Source organism: Dreissena polymorpha, chromosome 2, assembly GCF_020536995.1.
Source record: "Dreissena polymorpha isolate Duluth1 chromosome 2, UMN_Dpol_1.0, whole genome shotgun sequence".
In the NCBI taxonomy this organism is placed as follows: domain Eukaryota; kingdom Metazoa; phylum Mollusca; class Bivalvia; order Myida; family Dreissenidae; genus Dreissena; species Dreissena polymorpha.
In genome coordinates this window covers 115,052,761-115,069,386 of record NC_068356.1, presented here as the reverse complement: position 1 = coordinate 115,069,386, position 16,626 = coordinate 115,052,761, and the positions used below count along the sequence as shown (strand labels likewise).

Sequence of the window (16,626 nt, the reverse complement as noted above, 5' to 3'; positions counted from 1 at the left end):
GCTTTTTAAGCTCTTTCTGGCTAAAACTTACCATCGCTAATCCCTTTTTTGCCCCCAATTAACAACCCACTTCTACTACTCGAGTGCACCAGTGTTGTTTTTGACACCTTATCAGCTATTTATCAGCAACCTTTTGATTTAAACAGCATTCACACATGATAGGGGTTGCTAACTGCTATGGAAAGATGTATCATACAGAAATAAACGCCACCTGCATTTGTATTTCATGGCCCAATCAAGTCCAACGATACTATTATCCTGTGTATTATACAACCTAAGGTTATAAAACCTGTCAAAACAACGATTTTGTACATCAAACAAATTGAATGCTGACCAAATTGATGTTTTTCACAAATAACCTTTCGTTTTCGACTGATTTTCAGAAAATAGTTTGTACATATTGCATCAATCTAAATTTAGAGTTTATTTACTATTGCCAATTAGTATTGGTTGAATTATGAATAAGAACAGTGCTCGATGCGCTCATATCGTGTCACACGATTTACATATGTTCAAGGGGATATCCCTGTACCAATTGGATGTCAAATCGAGGCATACGGCCCGTTACGGGGATACCCCACATTTCAGTTTATGGAGTGTGTTTACTTCCGGAAAATGGATAACGTCTGTGCTCACGAAATTCTGAACACACATTTATCTTCAATATTGGGCAGAAATTTAGAGTTTTTGTAAGTAATATACCGACTACTGACTAAAGAAAAGGTGGAATGATTGATTGTTTTAGGTGTCCCGCTTTTTGGTCAAATTTCCCGACAATTTTTTATGGTCCCGATTTGGACCCGAAAAATTCTGGCATGTATGAGTAACCAATTTCTGATTTTCTCACTGCTGCAGTTTCTGCATCTAATTTCACCTTTTATTTTTTAGTAAACAAACAGATTTGCAACGCATACTGTTTCATGTGATATGCTCTCCTGCAATTTACAGGGGAAATGACTGTAGCCAGTGAGGATAAGCTGGATGCCGACTACATTGAGCGCTTCCTTGGTCACCTGACCCCAGTACAAGAAAGTCAGCTTGTACAGCTCAGACAGCTGCTGCAGAAAACACATAAAGGAAAGGTACTGGAGCTGCATGTGTGTTCATTTTGTACAACAGTTACAGTCAATATGCCAAAAATAAAATTAGCTTATGAGTTCTAAAGCTTTTACAATAACTACTTAGTCTGAAGTTCTTTTGTATCACATTCAGTGCATGTATTCAATGTTTGTCGAAAATGTGCATTAGCTAGGCTGTTTCTATAGTTGTGCCCACACAGAAATATAGGCAGTATGAATTGCACATGTCAGTCCATATGTCGGTATGCACATATGTCAGACACTTATCTATCAACTTCTTCTCCACTTAAAACTACATGTACTGGGCGGATCTTGCTTAAATTTATGCAGTTGAATGACATCACTGGGAACATGATTGTAAAGAAAGGAATTCCGGCTGTGACAAGTTTTGGAAGAATCATGGATCTTAGTCTGTTTGTTCATTATGGAATATATCTTTGCAAAATGCGTTTAAATTCTTTTAACTTCTTGGCAAATATTGCTCAAACCTTCACAGATGAATGACCTTAATGTGTAGATGATCCTTAGATGTGAACTTTGACTCCAACCAGTTTTAGCTGAATAATAATTATATCTTTTGTCTATTAATACATGTACACTGTAGAATATATTTAACTTGATTTGTGTGTGTCCATACATCAGTGCACATGACCCATTTTCATCAGGACTTGTTAATATCCTGCTTTGATAGCTCTGAAAAATTGTTTCAAATGTCATGCCTATTTCACAAGGTAGACTATTTATTCATCATAAATTCCTGGCTATGCTAGATCCCAAAGGATGCTCATATCCTGCGGTTCCTGAGAGCACGAGACTTCAACTTTGAGAAGGCTCGTGAGATGCTGGTTCACTCGCTGGCCTGGCGCAAGCTGCACAACATTGACCACCTGCTGCACACGTACACGCCCCCTGAGGTGCTTACCAAGTACTACACGGGCGGCTGGCACTTCTCAGATAAAGGTTTGCACTCAGTTTAGTTAATTACCTTTAAAGTCTTGCAAAGTAATGAGTGTTGTCACCAGCTTAAGTGAAATTGATTTAATTTGATTTGTACAAGAAGCATGCCATCAAGATTAAAAAATAAAGTTCATTTAAAACTGTTTAATGATTAAAACTCATTTTAGTAATAGTTTTTCTGCCATTGTGAACCATCTTTCTGTTTCAGATGGTCGACCACTCTATGTTCTGAGATTAGGGCTGATGGACGTAAAGGGGCTCATGAAGGCAGTGGGCGAGGAGAACCTTCTCAAGCATGTAAGATACGCAAACATTTATAAGACTTATATGGTGTTTCCAGAAGTGCAATGCTTTTCTCAGCTGGCTTTTTTTTTCTTAAAATGCATACAATTTGTTACATAGAGTTATCTGTCTTCTAAATTTGCCTGTGCAATGATTGTCTGTCCATCTTTATTTGTTTATCTGATTTTGAGCTCGGCTGTTTTCGAAGAAAACCCGAGGTATTGTCATAGCCAGCTCGTTGTCAGCCGTCTGCTGGCGTCGTGCTAAAACCTTTACATTGGCTCTAAAATCAAAGTGCTTCCACATTACAACTTTAAAACTTCATATGTTGATGCACCTTGATGAGTTCTACACGCCACACCCATTTTGGGGTCACTAGGTCAAAGGTCAAGATCATTGTGACCTTTTAAAAAAAAAAGAATTCTGACAAGCTTTCATTTATTCAAAACTGCACCTGCAGCCGAGCGTTGGCACCAGTTGTGCAGTGCTCTTTTAACAGCAATTCACCACATCAAGGTTATCTCCTGCTGTTTACAAATGATGATGTTGAAATCTATTAAGAAATGCTAAAGAAATTTTGTTATATGTATTTATCTTTAAAAAATGTAATTTATGTATATAGTGGCACTGTTTAAAAAAGCTCTTTTAATAACTTGACTTTGAAATGAAATAAATATCTTGAAGGTCATAGCAATCAATAAGCCTATCAGTAAAGTACTAATTTCAAGGTGTACTATGCCATGTTCTTTCTCTTTTAAGAAGGTACAAATGGGTCAAACAGGTCTGTCTACAGTATGATTGTACAATTTTGTCTGTCCAAAAGACACTAGAAGTCATATTTGTTTTCCAAATAAACTTGGTCAGAATGTTCGTTCTCATGATATCTTACCTGAGGTCCAAAATGTTTCTGGTCTGTTGAAAAACAGAGCTGCCTAGTTTTCCTTATACAGCTATAGAAAACCGGGTCAACACTCTAGAAGTCACATTTATTGCCCTATCTTCATAACACTTGGTTAGAACATTTGTTTTTATGATATCTCAGCTGAGTTCTGGTCTGTTGAAAATAAGGCTGGCAGGGGCGGGGCAGTTTCCTTATATTGCATAGGTAAAACCATGTTAACACTCTAGAAGTCACTTTTATAATCTAATCTTCATGAAATTTGTCAGAACAGTTGTTGTAATAATATCTCAGCTGAATTTTAAATGGTTCTGGTACATTGAAAAAACATGGCCACCAGGGGTAGGGCAATTTTTCATATATGGCTAAAGCAAAACCTTGTTAACACTCTTGAAGTAACATTATTACACATATTCTGATCTTAATGAAACTTTGTCGGAACTGATATCTCAACTGAGTTCCAAAATTGTTCTGGTCTGTTGAAAAACAGCTGCAAGGGGTGGAGTACTTTATCACTGTAGTAAAACATTGTTAACTCTATAGAATTCATTTTTTTGCCCAATCTTTGTGAAAGTTGTACATAAATATGAATAGATATGAAACATTTATGTATCGTATACTACTTTTATTCTTCTGAGGGCCACCTTCTCACAATAGTATAGTTCCTTAAGGTTTCAGGTGAGTGCTTTAAGGCCCATAGTCCTCTTGTCATTTTGTATACAATAGCAGTTACCCTGCCTGAATAAACATGTATCTTTTTTATGCAGGTTTTGTGGGTTAATGAAGAAGGGCTAAGACGGGCAAGCGAAGCTACCAAGCAAAGAGGACACCCTGTCTCGTATGAACTGAATTATTTATTTTTTTTATGTTGTTTGATCATTATTCTTAACTGCAGCTTAGAGCCATGGGCAGAAATTATTGTTTGTTGTGTTTTAACTCAAATATTAATCTGCAACATATTCATGATTATTGATTTCATGTCAATATATATATTGTTTTTAAAACTTAAATTTTTGGCTGTTTGTTGTAGCAATACCACTAGTATCAATATAATTATCTAGATTCCTTGATGTTCTGTACAGTGCTCATCAGTCTTGACCATTTCTGACTGTAATTTAATGGTTATTTGTTTCTTACAAAGCGAAATGCATCTTACATATATATAAAGTAATGACTTATTTTCTTACTACCTTTTCTGCAAAACACTGACTAAAAAACTATATATGAACTGATTCTGTGTGGTTGCACTGTATGCATTTAACAAATCAATTATCCCTTGTTAAGTGAGAAATTTAAAGTTTAAGAGATCTTTCTGTATTGAATGCCTATCTATCACGTTTTAAGGCCAGATGGACCTGTTGGGTAAGTTGTCAGAAATAGCAGGATTTTCACCAGTTTATTGACATTAATCATGTGTACAACTATGACTTGACTGTCTGTTCTCATATTTATCAAATTTATTCTTATGCCCCATTGCACTTCTGTGTGCCCGTGTTTATGTCCCAGAGCTTTTTATGTCCCCCACCACTATTGTTTTGCCCCGTCTGTTGGTTGGTTGGTTTGCGCCAACATTTGCAATAACTTTTGCAATATTGAAGATAGCAACTTGATATTTGGCATGCATATGTATCTCATGGAGCTGCACATTTTAAGTGTTGAAAGGTCAAGGTCAAGGTCATCCTTCAAGGTCAAATATATAGCTTCAAAGCGGCGCAAAAGGGGACTTTAATTATTAGGGCTATCTTGCTTTAAAATTTACAGTGGAATTACCTTAATGTGTAGATGATCTTTAAGAAAGGAATTTTGGCAGACATATGGCCCTTTTTCAGTGTTTGGTATCATCAATTGTGTGTTATCAACTCCTCTTTAGTTTCTGGGAGGATCACACTCAAACTTTCACTGTTGATTTGCCATAATATATAGATGATCTTTAAGAAAGAAAATTTGGCTGCAACAAGTTTTTGCAGAATTATGGCCCTTGTATGTTGTAATTTTGAAGAACCCATCACGAAGCAGACGCTTTGTCTGCCAGTCATGTGAGGAGTTTTGTGTTGCAGTCATAACTTTGCCATATATTGTTGGTTTTCAAGATACATTCTCAAAAATGTAAACCATCATAAGACAAAAGGTCAAGGTCAAAGTTGGTCATAAACAGCTTGAAAATTCTTGTCTCAATCATAACTTTATCATGTATTGCAAAAGAAACAACACTCCATCATCAGACGAAGTGTGGCATGTAACAATTATCACCTTCTCTAAAAGGTCGAGGTCTTACTTAGAGTTATAAGGACAAAGATGCCATAAAATACCGGTAGCTTGTCTGGACTGTAACCAGTCATCATTTTATTTTAAAACTGCTCATCACTAATGACCACTATGAGGCGACCGCCTTTAACGTGTTAAACCAATCTCCTGAACTTAGAAGTCAAGGTCTCACCTAAAGGTCAAAGTTAACCATTAAACTACTTGTCCAGGCTGTAACTTTGTCATTCATGATGCAATATAAAAATAACTATCATGAGATGACTAAGTATCTGAGTTTATCTCCTGAATCTCCATGTGCATTGCCTCAAAGGTCAAGGTCAAAATAAGAGGTAAAAAGTCATATCTGGCCATTAACAGCTTGTTTGTGACTAAAGTGGATTTGTCTCTATGGAAACATGCTGTGTGGAGGCATCAGTGTCTGTGACACATTTCAAGTTTGTTTTTAGCTCACCGGAGCAAAACGTGCTCATGGTGAGCTTTTGGGATCGCCTTTTGTCCGTCATCTGTCATGCGTACGTTGTGCGTGCGTCATCAACATTTTGCCTTGTGAACACTCTATAGGCCACATTTCTTGTGTGATCTTCATGAAACTTGGTCAGAACATTTGTCCTAATGATACCTCGACTGAGTAATAAATTGGGTCATGCTGGGTCCAAAACTAAGTCACTAGTTCAAAAAAAAGAAAAACCTTGTGAACACTGTAGAAGTCACATTTGATGCTCAATCTTCATGTAACTTTGTCAAAATGTTTGTCTTAATGATATGTTGGTTGAGCTAAAAAATTGTTCCGGTCTGTTGAAAAAACATGGCCGCCAGGGGGCGGTGCAGTATTCCTTATATGGCTATAGATAAACCTTGTGAACACTCTCAGGGGTGTCAATTTTCCGGATTATTCCGGAAATCCGGATTTGAGCCGTCCAGGGTTGATTTTGAGGTGAATTTAAATCCGATGAGTTTGTTTAAGGCCGATAGGGGTAGGTACAAAATTCTTTTAGTGCGGGATCATTTCAGAACGAATATTGTTATAGCATCGTCGGCATTCCGTACAGTTGCGCTTGGTACTGATTTGTTTTATTGATTTCTGATTGGTAAGCGGCTGGCACTGACATGAGCAGTAACTGGCTAAGTAAAGCACTGCAATATCATATTTTAAAACAATATGTAAATCAAATTATATATTGACTGCGTATTTGCTAGGTAACTGGTTACTGGTTTTCATTTTCTGCAGTCAAACGATATGCATATTTTATTTCATTTGATGTATCACAACATGTTTTCGGACATTTGTTTTCGGATACGCTGGTTTGTCGATTTTAATTTAATTTCGAAGTTCTTAATATCATTTGTTTAGAATGACAAATACACCTGCAGTGTTACAGATGGTTTGGTTTATAATATTTCGCATTGTACTCACCAGAAATTGCACCTAGAAAGACTATAAAAAAAGAACAATAAGCTAGGGCTCGGGGGGCTTAATTTAATTTTCCGGATTTCAAATTTGGGACAATTGACACCCCTGCACTCTAGAAGTCACAATTTTTGCCCAATCATCATGAAACTTGGTCAAAAGATTGGTTTCATTAAAATCTTGGATGAGTTTGAAAATGGTCCAGATCGGTGAAAAAAACATGGCAGCCAGGGGGCGGGGCAGTTTTCTCTATATGTGTATAGTGAAAACATGTAAACACTCTATAAGTCACATTTTTGTTCCAATCGTCATGAAATTTGGTCAGAACATATGTTTACTGGATACGACGGTTGAGTTCGAAAATGGTTCGGTTGGTAAAAAAACATGGCCGCCATGGGGGGGGTCATTTTCCTTATATTTATATAGTAAAAAAAGCTTGTGAACACTCTAGAATACACATTGTTTTGATCTATTCATCATGAAATTTTGTCTAAACATCGATTTTATAGATATCTCAGATGAGTTCGAAAATGGTCATGATAGGTGGAAAAACATGGCCGCCAGGGGTTGTGGCAGTTTTCTCTATATGTATATAGTGGAAAAAATGTGAACTGTCTAGAAGACACATTTTTTGCCCAATCTTCATGAAATTTGGTCAGAACATTTGTTTCCTTGATATGATGGTTGAGTTTGAAAATGGTTCTGTTGGTAAAAAAACATGGCCGCCAGGGGGGGGGGTTCTTTTTCTTTATATTTTTATAGTAAAAAAAGCTTGTGAACACTCTAGAAGTCACATTTTTTTGTCCAATCATCATGAAACTTGGTCAAAACATTGGTTTTATGGATATCTTGTTATGATATCAATGCCGAGTTCCGTTATGGTTGCGGTCTGTTGAAAAACATGGCTTTAAATGGCTAATTATAGTGTAACCTTGTTTACACTCTACTATGAAATTACCGATTTACACGTTGAATGAAATTTATGCATATTATGATATTCATGATCTCCATGCAGTCATGTGAATATTAATTCTGCCGATAAGATATACAGTTAAATTGCCAAAAAATAATTTATTTATTTTTGTTCCTTTCTGAAGAGGATAATCTTATGTTTATGATTGGTTGGGGATGAAGTGCAACAAACATATTTTTGCCATCTGAAAACCCTTATTAAATAATCTCAAAATTTTAAGTAGTAATATTGATTTCACAGAAAAATACTTAGGGGAGAAACAACTGTATATAACAGTTTAGAGTCAGGCCCCAAATTCCTGTTCTGGCCACTTTTCACACATTTTGTTGCATGCAATTTAATGACCACAGACCAATGAAATAACCATTAGCCACAGCAGGTACCTCAATATTTCTGACAGTTGCTTGATGCCTAACCCCTTGTTTACAGCCCTTTGCAGTGAACAGCATGGAACAGCAATTGCTATACAGTGGTATCAATATAGAGATAAACACATAAATACATCTGTCTGGCATTTATTTTCATATAAAAATCAGCATGCTGACTGCATAAAAAGAACAAATTACAACATTGAAGCAAGCTCTTGAAATAGCAAAATTATGTACTTATATATTTCCAAGAAAGGTTTATACAATATATATAAATTTAATGGGCGTGATATTTCATATATCTTAGCTTTAAGTACAGTGATGCCTGATTGAACTTACTCAATATGGCTATTATTTAACTTATAACTATCACAAAGTCCCAGTGTATATTATGAATATCAAGAAGAAAAAGTAAAGATATGTACGTAAAAATATCCTTACAGCTTAGGCAACAACTGTTGTCAAAATTCAATTACATTGATCAATAAAATAGATTGAAATATTCTCCAACTTTACTGTTAAACATTTATTGACAAAAAACTATCGTGTCTACATGTACACATATCATATCACAGATATACTTTGTTCAAGAATTAAAGAGATAGGGAAAATGTACTTAAAACCAACTATTTGCGATACTTATGATATTAAATGCAGCTTGTATTTGAGAATAAATTTCACAATTAAAATGCATTTTAGTTTTGCATTGGTTGTAAATAAAGAGTAGAAGCGTAGAGGAATTGTTTACAAACAACACTTACAAATGTGAATAATTAACAAAAATTAACTCTTAAATGAAGTATGAAATTTCATTTTAAATCATAAATACAGATTGATATACAAAAGTCATGTAGGCCTACATGTATGATATGTGAAATGCAGTATTAATTGAAAATCAGAGTATCATTGTTCTAAATAACTGTGAATGCAAAAACAGTGAAAACGTATTTTAATAATAGAGCACACTAAGTCTGTACTACCGCCTGTCTGCTCAGCATTCGTCCTCTTTTGAAGATATTACACTAAATTATCGAACTATAAAGCGCAAGTTAAGCATGTACGCCTGTCTGTATGAAGTACTTTTATTTTGAACTCCACCTTCCCAGAATAGTTTAGTTCCTTTGGGTCTCAGGTGAGCGCCTTAGGGCCCATGGCCCTCTTGTTATTGAAGACTTTATGCTGACTCAAATGTTTCTACTTAGTGTAACAAATATTTTCTCTGTCAGTTTATTATGCCTATTTGTTATCTTTCTCCAAATTTTATAATTATTTCATCATAGTACTTTCAAAAAACAGGCATATACTTTAATTTAGATTGTTGAAAAAAAGCGTGTACTTTTAATGTTGTGGTGTCAATAACACACGCATGTGCTTGACTACAGGATTGTGCTACATGTAGTTTTATGCAGAAACAATTCATTGGCTGAAGAGTGAGTTATTATTTCCCCAGTATTGAGCCCACCAATTTTGTACACACAACATTTGCTTATATCAAACAGAACTAAATGTATATTGAAAAGAGACAAAGAAAATCAAAATGCATGATTGATGCTAAGTGTTCAATTTTCTCACAGTGATCAAAAGCTTTTTCAGCATGAGTAAATGATGACCAGCCTTGCAAATGTTTGTCCCAATGACATATTTATCTGAAAAGAGGTTTTTAAAGTTTTCTGTAGTCAAGAATGTGCAGATTTGGATTGTATCGTTCATGTTGCAGTTTGCTAACTACATGTATTTACGATATTTTCAAGCCTTGTCTCAGGGTGACCATTATGACAATGTGCTAGTGCTTTCATGATTGATACATATTTTTACTTATCAAACTTTCCATTCAAATATAAAAGTAACAATTTAAATAAAGAGTTAGATAACTTTCATATCATTAATGGAGTAATTTCACATCATTTTTGTGAACTTTTTTTCAATAAAATGTTTATTGTTTATGGCTTCTTTTGAATTACATTCATAATACATTATAAATAGTTATTTTTATAACATTTTTTACATCACATTTGTTTGAGCACAATTCGATGAAAATGGATCCAGGATACAATCATGGTATCAATAAATAGATGAAGCAAACAAGTTATGACTTAATTGATATGTATTACCTTTTGCTATGATTAAGTGAAACTCATTAAAAAGAAATAATCATAAAAATTGATTACTTTAAAGTTCTTAATGTCACTGACATTTCAAACTTTCTATTGTGTACAATTGATTCTTAACTTAAAGAACTAATAAATTTTGTTACTTTAAGCTCACCTGAGCAAGACGTTCAATTAAGTTAATAACATTTTTCAAAACTAAGAAATTATGTGAACTCTTGAGTCCTTTAAATTATACATTGCATAGTAAGAAAAAAACTTTTTTTCCACATAATTAAGTTTGGGTGCTGTCAGAAATGGAATAAGTCTTCTAGTTCTTCCAGTGTGGAGACTAATTATTGGTTTAAATTACAATTTTCCTGTTGGGGTATAGTACTTGTGGTATAAAACTAGTTTATACTCAATCTTATTACAATTGTTAGTTTGTATACGTCAGAAAAACTGCTTCTGTTACTAATACCATTAACGTCCGAGTCATAAAAATAAACTATTTTATTGTTTCATCCTATAGGATTGTCAATGTCAGCTGAAAACAATACAATTTGGTTATTAATGAAACAATTGTCCCTTATCTTTTGAAATATGATTGGTTAATGTCTGTGTAAATACAGAAATAATATGAAAATAAACATCAACTTTCTATACCTTGTGTCATCAGCTATGTATGTGCTTTTTATTGATAAGACACTGGTTATCCTCTCTTTGTTTACAACAGGGTATATGTCATGACATCAGAAGACTTTGTTTTTTTGAGGGACAAAAACATGTACTAGCTTTTAAAAACTTGTACAAGTGTTTGATTGCAATCATTTAAATGTCATTTGGAGGAACATTTGCAAGACAGGTCACATAAATAATTATATTTTAATATAACATACACTGTACCCTAATATGTCTCAAATGAATAATTGTATTATGTTATTAATCTGTTATCATGCTATTTTACTTTGATGACAAACAGCAATTTACTCTTTAAATGGATATCATAAACTGATTACACTGTTTGCCAGTTTAAGTGTAGATATTATAAATTGTATAGATAACCAGTTATTAGTCCCCTACCGGTTTCACCGGAGGGGACTTATGGTTTTTGCTCCGTCTGTCAGTCAGTCTGTCACACTTTTCTGGATCCTGCAATAACTTTTAAAGTTCTTAATATTTTTTCACGAAACTTCAAACATGGATAGATTGCAATATGGACATTATGCACGTCATTTCATTTCGTTCCTACTTCAACAATTCTGGTTGCTATGGCAACAAATAGACTAGAAATACTACTGAAAATGGTGGTTTTCTTGATCCTGCGATAACTTTTAAAGTTCTTATTATTTTTTCATGAAACTTGAAACATGGATAGATGGCAATATGGACATTATGCACGTCATTTCATTTTGTTCCTATGTCAAAAATTCTGGTTGCTATGGCAACAAATATATATAAAAAAATCAGAAAATGGTGGAATTTCTGACAATGGTGGAGGCAGTAGGGGACTTCTATTGCTTGGCAATAGTCTTGTTTATACGTGTGGTACTAATAGAAATAGTATATAACTAAGTGGCGTTTATGTTGATGGCAGCCAATTTAATGCATGTTTGTTTGGATGTCAGATATGGTGGCCTTATGATTTTGAAAGGTAGACTTGGGTGTAAAGTATGATATCCTGATGATTTTGAAAGGTAGACTTCGGATAAAGATATGGTGGCCTGATTAATGTGACAGGTCGACTTGGGTGTAAGATATGATGGTCTGATGATTGTGAAAGGTAGCCTTGAGTGTAAGATATGATGGTCTGATGATTGTGAAAGGTAGACTTGGGTGTAAGATATGATGGCCTGATGATTGTGAAAGGTAGCCTTGAGTGTAAGATATGATGGTCTGATGATTGTGAAAGGTAGACTTGGGTGTAAGATATGATGGCCTGATGATTGTGAAAGGTAGACTTGGATGTAAAATATGATGGCCTGATGATTGTGAAAGGTAGACTTGGGTGTAAGATATGATGGCCTGATGATTGTGAAAGGTAGCCTTGAGTGTAAGATATGATGGCCTGATAATTGTGAAAGGTAGCCTTGAGTGTAAGATATGATGGCCTGATGATTGTGAAAGGTAGACTTGGGTGTAAGATATGATGGCCTGATAATTGTGAAAGGTAGCCTTGAGTGTAAGATATGATGGCCTGATGATTGTGAAAGGTAGACTTGGGTGTAAGATATGATGGCCTGATAATTGTGAAAGGTAGACTTGGGTGTAAGATATGATGGCCTGATTATTGTGAAAGGTAGACTTGGGTGTAAGATATGATGGTCTGATGATTGTGAAAGGTAGACTTGGGTGTAAGATATGATGGCCTGATTATCGTTAAAGGTAGACTTGGGTGTAAGATATGATGGCCTGATGATTGTGAAAGGTAGCCTTGAGTGTAAGATATGATGGCCTGATGATTGTGAAAGGTAGACTTGGGTGTAAGATATGATGGCCTGATGATTGTGAAAGGTAGACTTGGGTGTAAGATATGATGGCCTGGTGATTGTGAAAGGTAGACTGCAGATAACAGAACTAGTGTGATGGGTGTTCATTTAGTTAGTTGAAATGGTGCTGTGGTGTATTGTTTTGGCAAAAACAACATAAAAACATGACCATCCTTAAATGTATGCGTATCATAATTGTCTATCTAGACGTGTATTATATTTGGATAACACAACCATATTCATAAACCTATAGTTACTTCTGCAAACGCTTTGATGTAGGTTCTTTTTGACAGATTTGTACTACAGATAAGTTATACTAAAATCCAGAAGAAGTTCATATTCTATGGTACTTTTAAAATTGAAGTCCCTTAGTTGCAAAAGAATTTAAGTTCTCATGTTTACAATAAAGTTATCTGTTTATGATAATCACTAAATACATTTAATAAATCATATTCTTCCATGGTCTACAGAATTCTACCTGTATTATTGTTCCAGTGCATGCACCTGCATTGTTGATCTGGAAGGACTCAGCATGCGACACTTATGGCGGCCGGGTATTCGTGCTCTACTGCGTATCATAGAGATAGTGGAGGCCAACTACCCAGAGACCATGGGGCGCCTGCTAATTGTGCGGGCCCCACGTGTGTTCCCGGTCCTGTGGACGCTGGTCAGTCCATTCATTGATGAGAACACAAGCAAGAAGTTCATGATCTATGGAGGAAATGACTACCAGGGCCCTGGTGGCCTTGTGGACTTCATTGATAAGAAATATATACCAGACTTCCTGGGCGGCGAATGCTATGTAAGTAAATAAGGGCATTTGTAGTCAATTTTTCTTTATTGTTTTTGTCCCCTACTGGTTTCACCGGAGGGGACTTATGGTTTGCGCTCTGTCTGTCTGTCTGTCTGTCTGTCTGTCTGTCTGTCTGTCTGTCTGTCTGTCTGTCAGTCACACTTTTCTGGATCCTGCGATAACTTTTAAAGTTCTTAATATTTTTTCATGAAACTAGAAAAATGGATAGATGTCAATATGGACATTATGCACGTCATTTCATTTCGTTCCTACGTCAAAAATTCTGGTTGCTATGGCAACAAATAGACTAGAAATACTTCTGAAAATGGTTGTTTTCTGGATCCTGCGATAACTTTAAAAGTTCTTAATATTTTTCATGAAACTTGAAACATGGATAGATGGCAATATGGACATTATGCACGTCATTTCATTTTGTTCCTACGTCAAAAATTCTGGTTGCTATGGCAACGAATAAAAAAAAATCTGACAATGGGGGAATTTTTGACAATGGCTGAGCCGGTAGGGGACTATATTGCTTGGCAATAGTCTTGTTCAATTATGATTTGTTACATTACTGTCAATTTATCTGTAGATGACATTTATTCTGGAGTACAACAGCTGACAAAAACAGGACACCACTTTTTACTTTGTGGTTATGTATATATTTGCAACTGATTACTTAAAAAATAAACCAATCCAATATAAGTTGGCTTTAAATACCGGTAGCAAAATATTTGACAATGTCTATCAATTATATGCAATTATAAATCTTTTTTTATTTGGCTGATGCTAGAGTTTTAATTTTATCAGCAAATTGGTATTTAAAAAAAACTTCAATTGCATGCAAACATGACAACAAACCAGTTTTTGTTTACTTATTGCTATCTTTTGTATGTCCTTATGTGTGTTTTGTTGGGTCTTTTTGTTTCCTTTTTGTGTCTGATTTCCAATTAATGATTGTTGCATTCACCCAGAGCAAGACTTGTTTATCAAAATAAAATTAAAATATTAAGCTATGTTGAATATTTGAAGGAAAGTCAATGGTTTCATTTAAATATTATCAAGCAAGTTGACTTGTTACTGTTATGCACAGTATGATCATTGCTTTATATACCGGTAGTCTCAGACAGCTATGTAGGCTAATTACGTGACCAGACAAGCTCCTGTCATTATATCAAAGTGTGTACTGATATCAACATAGGCTTGCTGATCAGCAGAGTATTTGAATATGTTACTTGCAAAACAAGTTTCCATGTCAAGCGAGTGACTGTTTTTTTGACACCCTTGCCATTGATTCAAGCTTTTTAAATGCATAAGGTAGTTATATACTAAGATTGTTTTTTAAAGAATGTGTAAAAATTTATTATAAAAGTATGTTATAGTTTAATAGGAATTATTAATGCTAAATTCAAATAAAATAGTATTGTATTTAAATGTTGAGGTAGGCACATATGTGACTAAACCTTCCCTCCCCCACTCGCAGTGTGATGTACCAGAGGGTGCCATGGTGCCCAAGTCCCTATACAAGGAGGAGTTCACAGACTGGTCCCCTGACGAGCCCCCTCTCACCGTCAGCAACAGCCCTTACACCACCACCTTCGTTATCAAGGATTACCCCAATGAGGTGAGGTAGAAATCATGAAAACTCTTTCTGCTTTTATGTTATTTTATGTTTAAAGAAAGTCTCTTCTTAGAAAAATGAAGTTTATTCGGAAAGTGTCATCCCTTGTGTAGCTTGTGCAGACTGCAAACTTTAATCTGGAAAGACAGTTGATGCACATCATTCAACCAATTTTTTCCAGAGCAACCTCATTTGTTAGAAAAAGGTTTCATTTGAGTGTTTTTCGTATTGCGGAGAAGGTCAACTAAATGTTACTAAGAGTATTAAGCTTATTGTCCCCTACTAGTCTTGTTAATACATATATCTTGATATTCAAGGATTAGGCAATAATCGTTACATATATCTTGATATTAAAAGATTGGGCAAAAATATTGTATATCATGCATGATGTTACTATTAAAAATAAAAATTGTTGACTAATTGTTGTTTGACTATTTGATTCCTATTTGTTCTATAAGATAACTCATTCCTTAACGCATAAACAATTCATAGATGTATTCATATATAATTAAAGCTTTTCACTTATATACTCCACATCATCTCCATTTTCAGGTCCTTATGAATGTACCACAGCGTGGCTGTGTAATAACCTGGGATTTTGACATCCTGAAAGGGGACGTAACATTCACAGTGTTCCGCTGCAAGAGCGTACTCAACAAGGAGACTTATGAGCACCCTCACCATGTGGGGGGCCAGGTTGTGAGCACCCAGTACATAGACAAAAGCATGCAGGTGGGACCAGACCTCAGTATAGTGGAACCTCCACATATATGTAGGGACGGCGACAGTGTGCAAGTATGCAGATCTCTCAACAAGGATACTCTGCCATTTGTCCAATTGTACCAGGGCTACATATATGTACATTTGGGTCAAGATTTGTTCATTCACACATTTTGATTAAATATGCCTTATTTGGTAAGGATTCTACCATACTAAATTGGATTCTTAAAATGTCCTGATGTCATTGTTCTAAATTATCAGACACAACCATTCACTTATACCTTTTCTTTTAGTTCTACAGCCATCCATAAACAAAATGTATTTGGCTGGGGATATCGATTCAACAAATTTGCTTGTTGTTGTTTGTTACTACAGCTTCACATGGTCATTTATAGTACAATGATGTCACATGATCACCCATCTTGTCTGTCACCAGGGGTCCCATGTTGCCAGCACCCCAGGTAGCTACATTCTGCAGTGGAAGCACTTTGATTCTTCGAAGGCATCCTTTGAGTTCTCTCTCTCCACCCACAAGTCAAAGGTCATGTACTACACGGAGCTGCTGCCCTCAGAAGTGTTTAGGTACAACCATCATATGTTTTAGTCAAAGGCATTCATGGTTAATGTTATGTTGTCAGTCTTATGTTATCAGTTTTTTGCAGATGCTTTAATCTCTATTAACAGAA

At 35.3% G+C, this 16,626-nt stretch overlaps 1 protein-coding gene across 3 annotated transcripts in view; it reads left to right on the top strand.

The window, feature by feature from the left end:
- LOC127868593 (SEC14-like protein 5) overlaps window positions 1-16,626 on the top strand; it is a 38,291-nt gene that overhangs the window by 17,319 nt on the left and 4,346 nt on the right. For 2 of the 3 annotated variants that reach the window (XM_052410462.1, XM_052410464.1), the window contains exons 6-14: window positions 949-1,082; window positions 1,850-2,039; window positions 2,245-2,333; window positions 3,984-4,054; window positions 4,561-4,578; window positions 13,302-13,608; window positions 15,083-15,223; window positions 15,773-16,015; window positions 16,377-16,522. In XM_052410462.1, the coding sequence (XP_052266422.1) occupies window positions 949-1,082; window positions 1,850-2,039; window positions 2,245-2,333; window positions 3,984-4,054; window positions 4,561-4,578; window positions 13,302-13,608; window positions 15,083-15,223; window positions 15,773-16,015; window positions 16,377-16,522 (1,339 nt within the window). The remainder of the gene's footprint in view (window positions 1-948; window positions 1,083-1,849; window positions 2,040-2,244; window positions 2,334-3,983; window positions 4,055-4,560; window positions 4,579-13,301; window positions 13,609-15,082; window positions 15,224-15,772; window positions 16,016-16,376; window positions 16,523-16,626) is intronic. The other variant, XM_052410463.1, reaches the window with a different exon arrangement.